The 18,474-nt window shown below is 39.5% G+C and overlaps 1 protein-coding gene across 1 annotated transcript in view; it reads right to left on the bottom strand.

The window, feature by feature from the left end:
• Positions 1-18,474, bottom strand: part of nell2a (neural EGFL like 2a) — a 55,680-nt gene that overhangs the window by 11,378 nt on the left and 25,828 nt on the right. Inside the window, exons 13-15 of the mRNA XM_079449770.1 lie at positions 14,649-14,774; positions 5,776-5,898; positions 5,603-5,698 (exon numbers count right to left, since the gene is read on the bottom strand). Coding sequence (XP_079305896.1) covers positions 5,603-5,698; positions 5,776-5,898; positions 14,649-14,774 — 345 coding nt within the window. The remainder of the gene's footprint in view (positions 1-5,602; positions 5,699-5,775; positions 5,899-14,648; positions 14,775-18,474) is intronic.

Raw genomic sequence — 18,474 nt, 5'->3', positions numbered from 1 at the left:
TTTCTCTTTTAGCGTTTCTAAAGTACATTGAGCTTCATTCTGTCTACGGCGCACTAAACGCATCCGAATTTGTTTGAATAGCAAACAACGTGAATCGTTTTTTTCACTGAGCTCATCGCAATGCATTCTGGGATTGCTCGGAAAGATACACTTGATTCTGCCCCTCGAGTTACACCAAAAGACGGTGTCTTAATTTCGAAAACAGCTCAGATTTGAATCAAATCTTATGAGAAATTAGTGAAGGTAATTGAGACACGTGAAGCGTTTATATCAGAGGACGCCTCTGCATTCATTCTAATGAAACAATACAATTATTTATAGAAACATTCAAAGATAAACAATGGCAGAGAAAACATAAAGACCTTTATTAGCTCACACACACACACACACACACTTCAGGGACAGCACAGCCTTAATTATCTCCACTACACACACACACACACACACAGAGCTCTTCTTACCCCAGTCATATAACGCACAGTTCAATTTTATTTATAAAGCACTTTTTACGATGTGCATTGTGCATTTACAGAGAACAGCACAGCATCTCACTCGGCTTTGGCCACATGACTGTATATACTGTACAACGGCAGAAATGTGTCACCTGAGATTCTGCTGTGACGTCTCTAGTACAGCTGTATTTTTATCTGCTTTTCCTTCTATAAACGTGATAGATAAACATGAAAATGCAGAGCGTGGCGAGACACGACTGAAAGACTGGTTATCAGGTTATCTGGTTATCTTGTGAAGCTGCATCTGATTCTGCTGAACATTGGGATGCATGCGGCTGCTTCTGAGAACGGCACGCTAGAGACCCGTCTGAGAGCTGACCCCTGTGCCGACCCCTCAGAGCGTGTGAGTGCTGGTATGCGTCCAATCAGGTTTGTGTGTGTGTGTGTGTGTGTGTGCGCATTTAATACGTGTTATTGCAAGAATTTCTGCGTTTCGACAACAGAAACCTTACGAACGGAGCTATACCAACACACAATCAGAAATGCATATAAATCCAGATGCTGACATATCGTATTTAATGCAAGTTAATGCACATACTGCATTTAATTGCAAGATTTTCTGCGTATCATAAATTGACATAACAAAAACCTGCATAGAGCTACAGGCATGCGCCAACCATAGATACATATAATCATACTTTTAAATGTATAATCATGCATGTTTATGCACATGCTGCATTTGAGGCATGTGATTGCAAGATTTTCTGTTTCACAATTTCACATAACAGAAGACTTCCAAATAGAGCTTTAAACACACACAATTACAAACGCATATGAACCCACATGCTGATATATTGCATGTGATGCGCTTTAATTCACATAATGCATTTGATGCATTATGCAAGTTTTCATGTGTTTTACAAATGTACATAACAGAAACCTCCTGAATCTATCTATAAACAAACACATAATCATACAAACTGATACATGCCACATTTGATGCATGTTAATGCAGGTATTTATGTGCATCACAAATGTATATAATAGAAACATTTGGAATAGAGCAATAAAGATGTACAATCATCGACACATATAATCACACATATTGACACACAAGTTTAGTTAAACAAACTCACGCGTCTGCAGGCTGCTAAAAATTCATCTTCAGTTTGCTTTTGATTTGACCTGTGATTGTATTCGTGTGTCGTGGTGAATAATGCAAATACTGTCTTTGAATTTTGTACACTGATGTGCAACTGTGAGCTTTTAATAATGCATGTTCTGTGTTGCGTAACGTGTCTCGGTCGCACCTGGGGAACCGATGACATCATCGAGGCGCGGCTACACCTATCACAGACCGTGTGTTTATTCCGCATTCAATGCGTATCCTATCTTCCTCTGCATGGGTTTCTCAGTCCCCCTTTATAATCTGTCACTAAACTCCGCTCGACTCAGCATCCATTACTCCTCTCTCTGTGCATCTGCCGGCCGGCTCTGTCAGATGGTCTTGAGAGAATTCATAAAAGCTAGAGAAATGAACAAGCGTGCAGCGGAGAGAAAGCATTTTCATGTCCACACACACACACACACACACACACACACACGTCTGTCTTTTATTTCATTGTTAATCATCTCTTTGAGCTGTCATGAGTCGCTCTAGAGGAGAAGACTGAAAGATCTGATCTTGTATCTGACTCATGTGTCCCTGTTATCTACCACAGGGTGACGTTGTGTAATATTTATTGAATTATAATGCGACATTTGAATGATTAAAAATATTATATATTATTTGAGGTTTATAAATATTGCCTAACTCCTCTCAAGAGTTCTGCTGAGAACACATCTAGACTCTCAATGATTCATGAATCAAACAGAAACTTTAATCTAATACCTGATGAAGATGTTGAATTTACAATCAACTGCTGCCTGGAATCAGTGTCCAAAAACTAGTAAGCTCCCTACGTAGGTAACTCTTTAGACGCAGAACAGATAAGATATTCCATGAGGCAGCACAATTTCTGTGTGTTGTCATTTTACGAACCAACAACTACTGGAATGAAACAGAGCCGATTGGATCTGGAGACATATTTTCATTGATCAGACAAGTTCAGTGTTTGTTCACAACTGTTTATCTCTTTGTTTTTGTACTTTTAATTTATTTCTGTGAAGAATCTATACATCTCGTGCGTTCTGTTCTGGTGTGATAGTCACAGTTTTTCTATTCTAAACTCACTCTGAGGATTGTTAATGCTGTAATATTTTCCACAAAACTGAAACTATGATGCAAGTTTGTCTTTTTATCACACAATAAAACACAAACTAGATCTATTTCAAACCAAGAGAGCATTTTACAAAACTCAAATTATAACTAAATTATACAGCTTTAAGACTCCTGCAGGAGTCAAACATTAGAAATGTGCAGTATTCCAAAAATAATGACGTTGAAATTGTGATGATGAATTCATCTTCAAAAGGAAACAGATATTCTGCAAGGTAGGTACCAATCTCTTTCATCACCTGGTGCAGTGTTTACGTAAAACTAATATACAATAGATATATAATATAATAGCAAAAAAATCAGAGACTCTTAAAGAGAGTCTGAAAACAAATCTCATAAGAACACAAAGTCACAGAGGAAGGTCACTAGAGAACGAAATGTTTGTCACTTTTTGTGTCTCATCTCTGTGGTTCTGAATGGCGCACATCTCTTCAGCCCCGCTGTGTGTGTGTGTTGTTTATTTTAATTTTTGTCTTTAATTTGCTGGAAGTCAGTGCACAGTTCTCTGTTGTTTGATTCATAACCAGCATGACTGAAATAAAATTAACACAAAGCCAGCATTTCTTCTGCATTCACAACTTCATCTGACTGATGCGAGTCTCGTCTCCAGCAAACGGATGCAAGACAGAAGCGAAGACATCATGTCCTCAAAATTACAGTCACAAAAGCCTCTATTGATTGCCACACACAATGAAAACTATCAGACGCCATCAAAACATGCCTGTTTTCTTCCTTCAACTGGATTTATTGAGAGGGAATTGCACGTTTTTTTTAAAATGAACCTTTTCAGGACTCATCTCAAGGCAGCCAAAGTGTTTTATCACATATCACATAAACTACAATGTCATATTTTTATGTTTACTGCATACATTTACAAAACTACAGCTTAACTTTAATCATTTGTTATACAAAATGTGTCGTACACGCCCATATGAACAAATAATGTTGTACAGTATACTGTAGTATTTACTATAGTCAACTGTACTGAGTTGTAGTATACTGTGGTATTGCTTATAGTAAATCAATAAACTGTAGTATATGTTAATATTTGCTACAGTAACTATACTATTACCAAAGAGGACAATGTGTAGTATGCTTTGATATTTACTACAGTAATATTAAGTAAATTGTAGTATACTATAGTATTATGTAGTATTAACGATAGTATATTAAACTGTAGTAAATACTCTAGTATACTTGAATATTTGCTACAGTACTATAAGAAAACTATAAGAAAAGTTCTGTTCGTTTTAATAAAAGAACACGTTGCGACGATAAAACGCAGAAGACACATATATACAGAGTCAGAAGATGATCTACAAAATAAAGTAAGTCTGTGAAATCTCCCATTGAGACTTTAGCTTTATGTTTTCATTAAAATGTCGCTGTGAGCTCAATCCATCTCAATCCAGCTCAACATTAAACCTGCGGCGGGGCCGATGTTACCCCAGGGGTCAATGACAACACAACAGAAGAAACGCAGAGCGAGAGCTACAGAAAGTGTGTGTGGAGATCAACACACAGATGGTGGATGTTATAACCCGTATTCACCTTTAGCTACAGGAGAGATCGATGCTCTGTTTCATAAACTACACCAGACATGAGGCCTAAATCAAGACAAATTAACTAAAACAGATGAGATGTTAGTATATATTTACGTTAAATTATTTTTATGTTTTTAATACCGATCAAATCCTGCCAGATATAAATCAGACACAAATCTGACTATTTTATCATATGGTTTATCTTATAGTGACTTCTATGATTTTTTTATGAAATAGGCATTTTGGAAAATAGTTACTAACCTAGTTACTAGCACCTATTGTATTATTGCTCTTTTATGACTTATCACTTATTGCTCCCTGAACTCTTTGTAAGTAGCTTTGGATAAAAGCGTCTGCTAAATGACTAAATGTAAATGTAAATGAAACCTTCGTGAGATCAGGCTGAACATCCTCAATGTCAAGCGGGAGCCTAAAGTCCCCGTGAACCGGAAGGTGCGATCGTTATTACTTTCGTATTTTGATGCATTTCCAAATCTAACAGAATTTTGAATGAGAGAAATGATGGGCGTGGCTTTTGTCTTTCTCTGCGATTTGATTGGATGTATAAAAACAGCCGTTGCATTTTTAAATGGAACTGGCAGCAGTCTGACAGTTAAAGGGGAGGGGTTAACGGATGCTCCGCCCAAGCCGTCTGACATACGTCATCTAAGATGGATAGTGAAGATTGTGAGGGCACACACATTTTAAAAGAGAATGACCCACATTGATAAACTATTTACAATAAATGCTGCAATATTTCATGAAAACATAATAAATGCTCATTTTATTTAGTGGTTGTTTTAGTGACAGTGGAACTGACATCCTCACAATTGAGACATTTTTGTATAAAGTAAAAAATAACTACATTTTATAAAACCCTTTGCACCAAATGCAAAAATACACAGCGAGTCACAAACATTCAGACAATCCGCTGCAGATTAACGCATTTATCCATGAAACTACAAACTCTGGGGACTGATGTACCTATCAAATGAAATTTCATTTAAAACAATTATTTCTCCAATTAACCTTGTTGGCAAAAATGCTGGCTTTCGCCGAACACTCTGCGATGAGAACTCAGAACTTGACGCGCTAGTAAATCGTGGACTGAACTCTACAGACATACATCAGACTGCAGAAGTAAATCGTACGGCTGTGCTATTTTAAAATCTGAAGATGAGTTCAGCCGTCAGTCTGACCCTGATCAAGCACTCTTCTTCAAAAGTGCCATTTACACACTCGCTCTTTGTTCGAACTAGATAAAAGAGTCCTCAGACGGGCCGAGGAAGATCGGCACAAACCAACAGGCGCTCTGGAGTGATTCTTACCCGTCTCGCAGTTCTGCCCGCTGAAGCCCTGCGGACACAAGCAGATGTTTGGAGACATGCACGAGCCGCCGTTCAGACAGCGTCCGTCACAGAGAGCTAAAGGTCAAAGAGAGGGCACACAGAGGTCAGGGCCGTGAAACGTCAGATCAGATGCCAGATGGTTTTGGTCTCACCTCTGCAGGTGGTCCCGTTGCCCGTATATCCGGGTTTGCACGAGCAGCTGTGACCGCCGACCGTGTTGAAACACAGAGCGTTCTCATCGCAATTGTGCTGTCCGGACGCACACTCGTCGTGCTCTGAAGAGAAAGAGACAACAAATTAACATCACAAATCATGATAGTAGCTTGTGGAGGTATTGAGACGTTATCATTGCATTATTCTGGAAGCTAAAGACGATGGACAGTCCAAAGCAAAAGGTGAGAAAATCTAAATCAAAAGCATCACAAAGTCAGAATTTGTATTAAACAAAAACAGCAACAGCTTTTGTAAAATTGTACAAACAAAAAACACAATCCTCATAGAATGAAGAAATCATCGATATTAACAAGACCTCAACTCTCAAAGACCCACTGATCAGTGGCGGCCGGCCAATAGAGGGCGCTAGGGCGCCGCCCCCCTTAAGCCACAAAAAAAAAAAAATTAAAACAAAAATAGTAATAATAATGAGAAAAACATCAGTATGTCAATATTTGTGTGTTTTAAATATGGAATGCACCCAGTAATACATGTAAAATATGATACAAAATCATATTTGCAACCTTTCCTCTGCCTGTCTGACCGCTTCATCAGCTCTGGGGCGATAGAGAAAGCGCCCCAAGGAGGCGGGTCTATGTAGCAGTTAAGCCAATTGCTAATTTAAGATATGAATGTATGACATAAAATTTAGCCAATCAGCGTTCTTAAATAGAATCCAAGAAGGGCGATCATTTTATCGCCCCAAGCCCTGATAAAATAAGGACTGGGCTCTAGGGGCGCCATTTTTACTAAACGACAATGGCGAGCGCGGACGTTACTCCTCCAAGACCCAACCCTAACTCGGTGAAATCTCTCCTCCAAGATCCGTTTGAGAGGAGAACTTTGTCGGAGAAAGTTCGGGTGAAAGAGCTGGGCCCAGATCAACCTGACCTCTCAATCAAACAGCAGGCTAGCGAAAAAGGGAAGCAGTATATGCGCGGCTTCTCCCGTAGCTGGTACACCAGGAAGGCTTGGCTAGCTGGGTGCACCCATGCTAATGCTTTATTTTGCTTTCCGTGCTTACTTTTTAAAACGACGGGGACAGATCCAGCATGGACAGTTACCGGAGTGAGGGATATGAAGCACCTGTCAGAGAAGGTAAAGAAACACGAGAACACCAGGGCACATATGGATAACTCTGTAAAGCTAGCCATATTAGGAAGGGTGAACATTGCTACGCAGCTGGATGACCTGAATGCTCTGGCTATGCTCTCCATGGAGAAGAAACTTGTCAGGGACATTCCTGACTTTAATAAAAGGGTCATTGAGAGGTTTGCCACTCAGAAGGACAGACGGGCAAAATTCCTGTACAAATAAGATGACACACACACACACACACAGATACACACACACACACACACACACACGTTTCTTTGTATATAGTTGACCTTAGCATAAAAATCATTCAGTTATATATGGTACTCTAAAAAATGTTAATAGTGTGTTTGCTAATATTACTGTATATATGTTTTGTATCAATTAATTGTTGCAGTTCTGGAGCACATTAACAATTAGTTACATTTAGTTTGATCATAAAATACTTTATGCTATTCTTCCAGTCAAAGGTTTGAGTTCAGCCACTTGATATCCATTTCTATATTATACATCCTTTATACAGTGTAAGAATTCCTATAAACTTTATAATAATTTAATGTTATTGTCCACTTTCCACTCTGTTCTGACAGCATGCATATTGTGTTGCCTATTTACTACCAATGGCACCAACAGCCTTTCCAAAAGATGTTACTTATATGTAGAAATAGTCAATTGTTTACAAGTTCAGTTTAAATGCAAATAAAAGGCTTGTGTTTGTGCATCATGATGTTTATGTTTTTGTGTACGAATGCCTCAACTTTTTAATATTGGCATTAAATAATTACTGACTATTTCACTGAGCACTGCTGTCCTGCAGTTTGTGTTAAATTTTATTGCGATGGTTACGGAAACAAAAAAGTATGGCACAGCCCCACCGAGAATATTTTTCACCAGCCGCCACTGCCACTGATGTCATTTTCATGAATACAGGAAGTTAGGACAGGACATACTGTGTAGCTCCTCCCCCTTTTCCATATCTTTTATTTGTGAATTTTCTTTTCGATTACAGAGATATCGTTACGGCTAACATACAAAAACCACAAAACTTAAATTCTGATTTCATGACGACACACACAAGCAAAAGATTTCTCCAGAGAGCCAAAGACGTGTGTGTGACCCCAAACTGACCACAATCATAATAAGACACATCCAAGAGAGATTACGGGACAGATTCATCTGGAGAACAGCAGAGGTTTCATAAAATCCTGCCAGCAAAGTCTTTCCCAGCAGAAATGAAACACAAATGAGGAAATAATTAGAGAGCGTGTGCATGTGATTCACAAAACGCTTTCTCTCCAAAATGAACTTTTTACCCGAGAAAATGAATCAGCCGTAAACATTCCTTACTGGCTACGAAACCGTAGTTTACATGATTTCATCGTATTATGGTAAAAATGCACCTTCTGGACAATTAAAATGAGGAAAGCCGCTTGAACGTTTCATGATAAATCTCCTCCTTATAGGAGAACCCAAATAGCAACAAATTCTGGCCCAAATCTGGCTTGAAATTGGCCCCTCTGGCTTAATTCTGGCATTGTTCTTGTGTGAAACATAATTAGGCTTGTTTTTGGCATGAGTCTGGTCAGCCAGAAGAAGCAAAAAGCCATGAATTCATTTGGCTACATCCTGGCTTGAGTCAGGCTTGCCATAAAAAGAACGTAGTTCGGTTAAGATTTGGGTCGGTTTTTGTTAGCCACAAAGTAAAAAAGCAACATAATATCTTATAATATTATTATTGTTATTATTATTATACAACAACTCATTTTAAATAGACAAATATTTATATGATATTTTATTTTATTTTATTATTTGTATGGGTGTTTTTTGTGACTGAATGGTTTAGTTTGCACACCCGTTTGGAAAAAGTTTCAGGCCTAGTGTCAAAAAACGCAAAGAAATAAAACATCTGCACGTGTGTCAAAAACAATCCTGTTCATTCAAATCTATTGAAAAAGCCGACATCCTTAATCATCACTGCCTCACACGCAGCCATGAAACCTCCCGCATCCAAACTTTAGCTTTATTAACAAGGTCAAAGTTGAATAAACATACTCTTAACCTGAGCTCAGATTTGACTCGTCTGCGATCAAAAGTTACTGAATTACTGAAGATCAAAAATATAGCAATTCAAACATTTCTCATCAAATTGACTCAAATACAGATTATTTACCTGTACAATTCACATTCATCTCACACAACATGTGTTTCTATAATGACACTCTCATTTGATTCTTTTTGAATCCCAAGCTATTTTAGCAAAAACATCTTAAAAAATAAGTTAACATTCATAATATTTTTAGATATGAAATACAAAACTATGAAAGGCTCTTTCCACCCAAGACCGTATTTACACCAGTGAAATCAAGAATGCATTTCCCCAAACTGTCCGGAGATCTTCAGATGTCCTCATGCAAACTGGAAATGACGTTTTCAATGCATTCCAAAGAGGAGAATGCAAGAAAATGACATTATGACACACAGATATTGAAATGCCGTCTATCACAGCGGTGTGGAGATGTCAGATGAGGGGATTATAGCTCAAGGTCAATGTGACCTAGAGCTCAGATCGCATCGGGTTTGAACGGCCTGCGTCAATCAAACTCTCCTCACTACGCTTTCCCCGCACCTCTGCTTTATCTGTGCTACATCTGTGCAGAGACTGCGATGCTAATGACATGCATTTATATAGGGAATTGAGAATCGGCTGCAAAAGACAAACTTTTTGGCTTAAACCGCCCGTCTGGAGTCAGAAGCGTTTGCGTGTCACGTTTCTCATGTCACGCAAAGGAACGAGATGCGTGATTGGCGTTTTTAAGACACGGCGCTCCAGCAGGGGACCTGGAAGAATAACGCAAGAATTACAGCGGAGCAGAATTTATCAGGCTGGGACAATTACAGTTGTCACCTTAAAAACAGGCAGAGCCCTTTCAAACACATTAGAAAGCGTCACGCCGGGCTGTTTTATGAAGAGAATTCTCGATTCCTGTTCTTACACGCTGAGTTCTGAAGGTTTGGGTCAAAGAAACGTCTCACTCAGATCTGTGAATTGATTTAGACAGTACACTGATGAAAATACCAGTTCACACCAGCATGAATATATAATATAATATAATGAAATGTTTCTCATGTTTTCAACTGCATCTGATAGCTTAAACGTCTGAAATTAGTTTTGTAGAGAAATAATAACATTTCAAAACAAACATTTGACGTCATAAAGCTTTTGAAATGCATTGGATGAGTTTAATGAAAACGGCTATATGAAGATGATCAAATATAACATAACGTGAATTTTCCAAAGTTCAGAGAATAAAATCTAAATCAAAGAAACAGATCATAATATAAATACGAATATATAAAAAAAGATTTTAATATAGGGTCTAATTTACAAACATTATGATCCAAATCTTGTTAACCGTGTTTCAAAAGACGCAAGCAAAATAATCAATAAAAGGTCATATTTAAAATCACCTCCCGTTCATCGGTTTATAACATTTCAATGATAAAGACTCGTGCCGTTCTGACTCATCTCAAAGAGACGAAACTCGAATCAAACTGGAGAAAAGGTGGCTGGTGACCGTACTGATTTCCCACAATCCCTCTGGTGCTGCAGTGACAAAGCCACATTCACAGAGGGAGGCGACGGGTGCTTCTGTCCACAGCCTGAAAAGAAATGAACGGAGTCCAGGAGTTTGGACGCGGATGGGGCGAGATACAGAAGCAGAGCTCTGTGGTACAGCCAGCGGCCACTTTCAATTGGTCCTTTCTAATCTGTTAACAGTGAAGAATGGACCACACGCGCACACACACAGTCCACACTACTATCTCAGATAACAGCTTCTTACCCACCGCGGGGAAAGACTAATAAACTGAGCGAGACATTATTGGGTGCAATGAAACACACAGAGAAAAACGTGAAAATCCAAAATTGAATTTGTCACTCAAATATGACATTCGTTTTACTATCGATATAATTCTCAGCCCTAATGCACATATTTGAGAAAAATATAAAAATAATAAAAATGTATGTACAATTAAATCAGAGAATTATAAATGTAAATACTTCCTAGATATATTTACTTGTACATGTATGTGTTAATAAACACACAATTAACACGCACAGATATTATTTTGGATGCGATTAATCGCATCTTTTGACACCCGGAAAAATTGAGCCTACATAAATATACAAATATTTTACTCATCCAATTTGTTTACTCATCCTCATGCTCTTGATGTTTACGTTGCCAGAACCACCTGAGACAAATCCGATCCTAAATGAGACCTCTTTGAGATCAATTCCAAAGATCAATCCTAAAGCAATAACGGCTTCATATAAACGATTCATTGACTGATAAGCGATCAGCTCGGTGTAATCTGTGTACCATGAACGTTTTATCACATTGTTAAAAAATAGAGCGAGTCATCTGTTGGTTGTCATTTCCGAGCAGGCGTTATAGATGAGAGTTTGTTCGGCGCCTCATATCACCAGCGCAAAACTGCAAACTCAGTGATAAACCCGACGGCCATCTGCACACGACGGATCAAAGATTTATCAATATAGTTTTTCCAAGAACAAACTGCTGTCGTCGGCATCTCCAACTAATTACCATCTCTGCGAGGAAAGAAAGAATTTCATTAGGCTGAGGGTCGGCGCGGGTCCGGATTAACCGTGTGTAAAGTGTGTTTGCATTGGAGCCCTGCGTGAGCTTTGAGAAAGAGGAAAACCTCTCTCTGGGCTTCTCTTCTGAAGGTAACAGATGTGCTCCGGCTATTAATTACAGCACCTGTGACTGAAGTGTTGAATTATGAGGGAGCATACACACACACATACATGCGACAGACGCATGAAAGAGTTTACGAGCCGCAGAACTTCATTTCAAACAGCAGATACTCTCTGAAGGGCCCGGAAAAAATTCTCATTAAAAGTTGGACGCTTTCGGGCATCTCAGCCGAACTCACGGGCGCCCTTTGATTACGTCGCACTGCCGGCGCATGTTGGGAGACGCTTTTATGAAGCTGGCCTCAAAAAGAGAGGGATGAAATTAAAACAGCTCTGAGATGGGCGAACGGGAAGTTGGCGGAGCGGCTCTGTGCTTGGCATCGGTCTCGCTTTTAAACAATAGAACCCAAAAGCGAAACAGACGCTTTCCCTGAATATCTTCCAAAACAGCTTTTTGTGAGATGAGACAGTCATGCGGCGCAAGAAAACGCCACTTTAACACGCCACGGAAAGATTTAGGGGTCGGTTCAGCCAACGCAGAGCATTAGAAACGGAATAAATCACGGATGAGATCTCTTTAATGTCTCGATTATTTCAAATGGAAACTTTGCGCGAATCTCATGTGCGTCTCAGTTATTTCTCCTGAGAAAAGAGTCAGAAATCTCACAAATGTCTCCGTTAGTTTGAGACGAGATGTCAACAGTGTGTCAAACTGAGCTCAGATTTGTCTTGTCTTCAATCGAAAGATCTCAATGTTATCGAAGATCTCAATATGAACTCAAACTTTTCTCATCAAAAGATTATTGTTTACACGATCACATTCCTGTGTTTTTATTTCTCCTTTAAGCAATGTTTAGGAGAAACATCTGAGATGAAGCTGATGCTTAAAAGACACACAATTGAGAATGTCATCAAATGTCTTGAGCTATAAAAGAGCAACGTTTGAGAAATGCAAAAGAGGAACAAACTCATGATGGAGCTAAAATACACAGCGGGGTTTAAAAGCAAACCAATTTCATATGGATAATTCGCAGAACGTAATTAAGATCATTTATTCAGAGTGTTACTGTAACCACGGCTATTATCATTTATTTTTCTTTCACGAGTAACGTCAGAGCGTCAGAGGGTCGTGTATCTGCGATCACAGCTGTATCTCTCTGTGACGCCAGCAACCTCTCGACTCCACCGAGCATCTCACAGAGACATTACTGCGGGTAGTCGACTTAATCACATGAACTGATGGTTTCTGGGAATTCCGAGGGCTAGCAGACATAATATCGATCTGCGCAATAGAATTCAATCCATCCGAGCTCTGCCGTTCATCTCTGGGGATGTGAGAAATTAAACCTTATGACTGTTTATGTGGATAAAAGATGGCGCTTTGGGACGGGCGCCATGCAAACACACAAAAAACTCCTTTGGGAGGACGCACACACAGCGGGATTCTCATTACAAATGCCTGTTTTTTTTTATGAGATTGTTTAAAATGTTGAAGGACACGAAGCACTTCATGCCGTACGGCGATGAATCTTCACTCTTGTAATAAAGATGTTTATATGTGGGCGAATGTTATCACGCCGTGCGTTTCTATTACCTCGTCTGAACGTTAATCTGAAAGACGACACGCTTGAAGAAAGCTAACGGGAGCTTTTCTTCCTATTGGCTTACTAATTATCTTCTAAGAGGAAGAGGCTGACGTTTAGAATAAACGCTCGGTTGGACATCCACATCCCGACTGGTTCCTACGGTCCTGATTATCCGTATATCAAAGAGATGTACGATGAGTCTAAACGCACGCCTGCAATATAAACAAGCAATTAGTTGGCAAAAGCGTGACAAACATCTGAAAATAATACCAGCAATCCTCCATTCTTAAAGAGGAAAGATGAGATGACTCGTAGCAGAAAGCTGACTCTCGGGGTTAACATACGCTGCTTCAGCAACAACACCACGACATTTCTTTACATTTACTCTGTCAGCAAATAATCTTGTATTCTTTTTGCAGAAATGTATAGGTGCCTGATTTATAGGTTGAGCTGTTGGGTACGTTTTATTGGGACATGTCAGTTTGACACCATGCAAAAGGTAAATAAAGGTAAATTCAAACAGAAGTCAAACGCTACGGATTGCAGCTTCGAGAGTTAAATTAGGCAGCGAACGCTGTGATTGGTTGTTCTGTCTTGGATCAGTCGAGTGCTGTGATTGGTTAAGCCTCTCTTTCTCTAGTTTCTTTCACTATGGTTGATTGAGTCTCTGGGCTGTGATTGGTTGTTCTGTCTTGGATCAGTCGAGTGCTGTGATTGGTTAAGCCTCTCTTTCTCTAGTTTCTTTCACTATGGTTGATCGAGTCTCTGGGCTGTGATTGGTTGTTCTGTCTTGCATCATTTGAAGGCAGTGATTGGTTGAGCCTCTTTTTCTCTGCAGTATAATCGATCGAGTCTCTGCGTTGTGATTGGTTGCCCTGTCTTGCATCATTAAGTGCAGTGATTGGTTAAGCCTCTCTTTCTCTAGTTTCTTTCACTATGGTTGATCGAGTCCCTGTGCTGTGATTGGTTGTCCTGTCTTGCATCATTTAAGTGCAGTGATTGGTTTAAGGCTGGAATAACCACACAATTTAAAATCTGAACAGATTTAAAAACTTGCAGTGAAAGGTTGCAGAGAAAAACAGGGCATCACACACTACGCGATAAAATCTGCAGTCAAGCGCAGACTTTCTGCAACAAGTCCAGACTGAAAATCTGCGCTAAATCTGAGCAAAAGTCTTGTAGTGTATTGCCTAACGCCTCCCTATCTCTGCACTATGGTTGATGGAGTCTTTGCGCTGTGATTGGTCGAGTCACTGTGACTGTCCTGGTAAAGCACACTACTAGAGCATAATGCTAGAAATGTCAAGACCGTGGGTTTGAGTGATAGAAAACTGAGAAATAAATGAACTGTAAGTCACAAAGCAAGCATGTGCTAAAAGATCAAATGTGATCGGTCGAGAGTCTGTCTCACCTGTACAGGAGTAATCGTCAATGCGGATAAATCCAGTGTGACAGATGCACATGAAGGATCCGAGCGTGTTCACACACTGCGTGTTCTCATGACAGTAATGTCTCCCCTCGGCACACTCGTCGATATCTGTGGAAACACAAGAAAATCACTCACGGTGCAACATGCTTAAAGTGAATGCTCTTAGTTAAAGCATTGCAGGCTCGATGAAGTGAGACCTGATGGAGATACTTCAGACCACTCACAAGTAATAACTGTCCGTTGCAAACATGGCCGCCGAGTGGCACGGCTTCCCTAAACAGAATTTTTACTAAACTTTACTATAGTAAACTGTCGTGAATTGCAGTATGCTTTTTCTTTGTACTCTCAGAAAAAAGCGGTCACTGGGGTGGTACCCTTAAGGGTTCCTTATAGTACATCAGGTCCAAAATGATGCACCACGTTCCTCTAGAAACAAAACGGGTACTTTCACATTACCTTTTATTTTCTGACAGTGTACTATTGTATACTCTAAAATGAACTATAAAACATTTACACTGTAGTATATACTATAGCATACTTTAATATTTACTATAGTAAACTGTAGTAAGTTGAAGTATACTCCCAGAAAATACTTGTATACTATTGTATTCTGTAACTCTAAATACACTGTATTACACACTGATACATGGAACTGTGGTATATTTACTATAGTGAATCATAGTGTAGTAAATTGTAGTATATTAATTACTTCACTTTATGCAAACCCCAGTATTCTGGAATATGAACTATAAAAACTATAGTATAAACCGTGGTATACGTTTGGCATTTACTATGGTAAACTGAAATTACTGTAGTGTTCTCTATTATGAACGGTAACACATTGATAAACGGCAGCATGTACTATAGTAGGCTTTAGTATTTACTACAGTGTATACTATAGTATGTAGTATCTTAGTGAGCGTAACGTGCTTTCAGAAGACATCATGACACCAGTAAACACAGAGCTGAGCGACGTCACCACGACTTCTTGAAATTATCACAGCCAGATCAAATATAAGGTACAAAATCAAATCTCATAGACTTACAGATCTAATAAAAAGCCTTATGAATTTTCACCAGCGGCGTTCTGTTGTATTTGTGATAAATTCAAAGTGGCTTTATGGCTCAGGGCTTCAATCGAAAGTGTAACCCAATTTACTTCGAACCCTCGTCCTTCAGCATAACCTCTGCCGTTTCTCTCCGCTAATTCACTTAACTTTGGCTTCATCTACAGGTCGCATGATTCAAGCTCTCTATAGAGAAAGAGAATCACCGGATCATTCTTCAGAAACACACACGTCTCCACAAGACACACACGCATGCTCGCTCTCAGCCTGGAGAAAATCGAACGACCTTGCTGGAGTCGAGAGTAAATCAGTTCGTCTGAATGAGCGGCCCACCCTCTGTCATCAGTCAGAACGTGTCATCCCCGCCCGTCCGCTTACACCGGTACATACACCCCATTTACTGAGCTCAAGCGCACAGATATATCTCATATTCTGCAGTTTTTCTCACAGACTATCAACGTATAAACTTTGTTTGTCCTAAAACTGTAAAAAGAGAAACAAATGCGAGTCTGGAGGTGTAAACTAATGTGAAATAATCTGGATTTGAGTACATTTAATGAGAAATGTTTGAGATCTTCACTTTTATTGACTTTCGATTGCAGACGAGACAAATCTCAGTTTGACACACTGTTGACGTCTCTTCTCAAACTCTTATAACAGACGACATTTGTGAGATTTCTTTTTCTCATGAGAAATATCTGAGACAGATGAGATTTAAGGCCATTGCACATTTGCGTCCAAAATTTGCGTACGTTAAAAAATAAATACGACCCTACGTTGTGTGCATCCGTAGGGAGGATTTTGAGAGGCGTTTTGACAATTCAGAGACACCGTGCAAAACGAACATCAAAAACGAAAAAATACATACGAACATTTTGGGCTGTATGTGCAAAGACCTTTAAGAAAGTTTCTATGTGCTCTCCCTTTAATCTCATTGATGACTTTGAGAAATAATTGAGATATTTAAGAGATCTCATGTGCGATGTATTTTGCAATGTTAACAACGCACAATGTTATGCACTAGAAAAAATTACTTTCTTACTTAGGTTATTTTGCTCATCAAGAAAATGCATCTTGATTCAAGAATTTTTTGCTATTTGTACTGGAAAACAAGACAAAAAAACTAAGACAATAATTCTTGTTTTTAGGCAAAAAATCTGCCAATGGGGTAAGAAAAATAATCATAAATTTAGTGACTAAGAAAAAGGCAAACCTTAATTCAAGATTATTTCTTTACCCCACTGGCAGATTTTCTATTCACTGAAATGTCATATTTTTGGTCTAAAAACAAGACCAATTTTGCTCATCCAGAAAAGTATCTTGATTCAAGGATTTTTTGACATTTGTACTGGAAAACAAGACAAAAATAGCAAGTTAGAAAGTCATTTTTTGCAGTGTGTTGTATTTTGTATGTTCTGTACTCTTCTGCGTTTCTTTATTTTTCTCCTGTTGGGCATCTTTCTCCGTCTCCCTCAGTGCGGTCCGTCTGTCTATAGAAACACACCGTGTGTTTGCCTGATACACAAACGCTACACAACACAGATCGGTCTCCCACAGATCTGTGTCTCAAACACAACCCGTACTATCATGTGACATATTTCAGGAACACACATGATCAAATTCAACCAGATGAATCACAGACAGCCAAACAAAAGAAGACTAGTTGTGATGCTGGTTAAAGATATAAATAAGAGGTTAAACCAGCGAACGTCCAGTGCAGATGAGAATCTTTCTGAGCTCATTAAACCGTCAACATGAAAACACATCTGAAGCAATCTCTTCTATATCTATACGAGGTTCATTGCTTCAGAAACACAGAAGTGCATTTAAAGTGCGTCCGACAGACCTGCACGCTCGCAACGGGTTGACCACAGATCCAGATGCAAAAAAACTAGCTTGAGTGTTGAGTTTAGCGAGGTTAACTTCCCTTGGACTTTTAAATGAAAAAACTGTGCATTGATTCCTCTAATGTCAAGCGAGCGCCTGATAAACACCCAGAGCCTTGTTGGAGAGACGTTACTGCTCTCGCGTCGTCCACTGCTTAGCAAATAACCCGTCGCGCGAGCTAACACTAATTAGTGTGCGTGTTTAACACTCTTGAGAGAGCGTTTAACGTGAACGAGCAGACCTCGGCCATTAGGATCCACTCCAATGCGCCGCTCCAAAAGCCGACAAAGAGAAGAAACCTTGAAGGTGTCTTAAATACTTAATAAGATTTGGCACAGTGACAAGAAAGCAGCAATAAAATGAAAAAGGGACACTAGTACAACACGCCGCTATTGTCTCATTACCTCGCGTTTACAGCCAATAAATCACGGCGCTATCTGAAGCGCTTCTTTGTCATTCTCAGCTAGGAGGGCATAATAAAGCTAGTAAACTTTCCAGCGATGCAGCGGGAGAAAATGGACTGTGGCAGGCCGGATTAATCCTAATGAATTGTTTTGTCTCTTATGAAGCGCTCTCTAAACGAAAACCAAAGCGAGCGCGTCCCGCGAGAGCCCGGGAACGGACGGTCGAGGGACTCTCGTTCATCACGGGGCAGAGCCCTCAAACAATATCAGATCATAATCGATTGTCATTTACAGCTCATTCAGAGGAGTCACGAGAGAAGAGACACGGGGAGAAAGTACACAGAGGACGTTCTCGACGGCATCTTACTGTATTCATGGTTGATAATCAAAATAAAAGTTAGTACAATGAGGTCTAAATTAACCCATACTAAAGAAGAATCACGGATGAGA

This window comes from Barbatula barbatula (assembly GCF_947034865.1).
Source record: "Barbatula barbatula genome assembly, chromosome: 25".
NCBI classification, from domain to species: Eukaryota; Metazoa; Chordata; class Actinopteri; order Cypriniformes; family Nemacheilidae; genus Barbatula; species Barbatula barbatula.
This window is presented reverse-complemented; position numbering and strand designations above follow the sequence as displayed.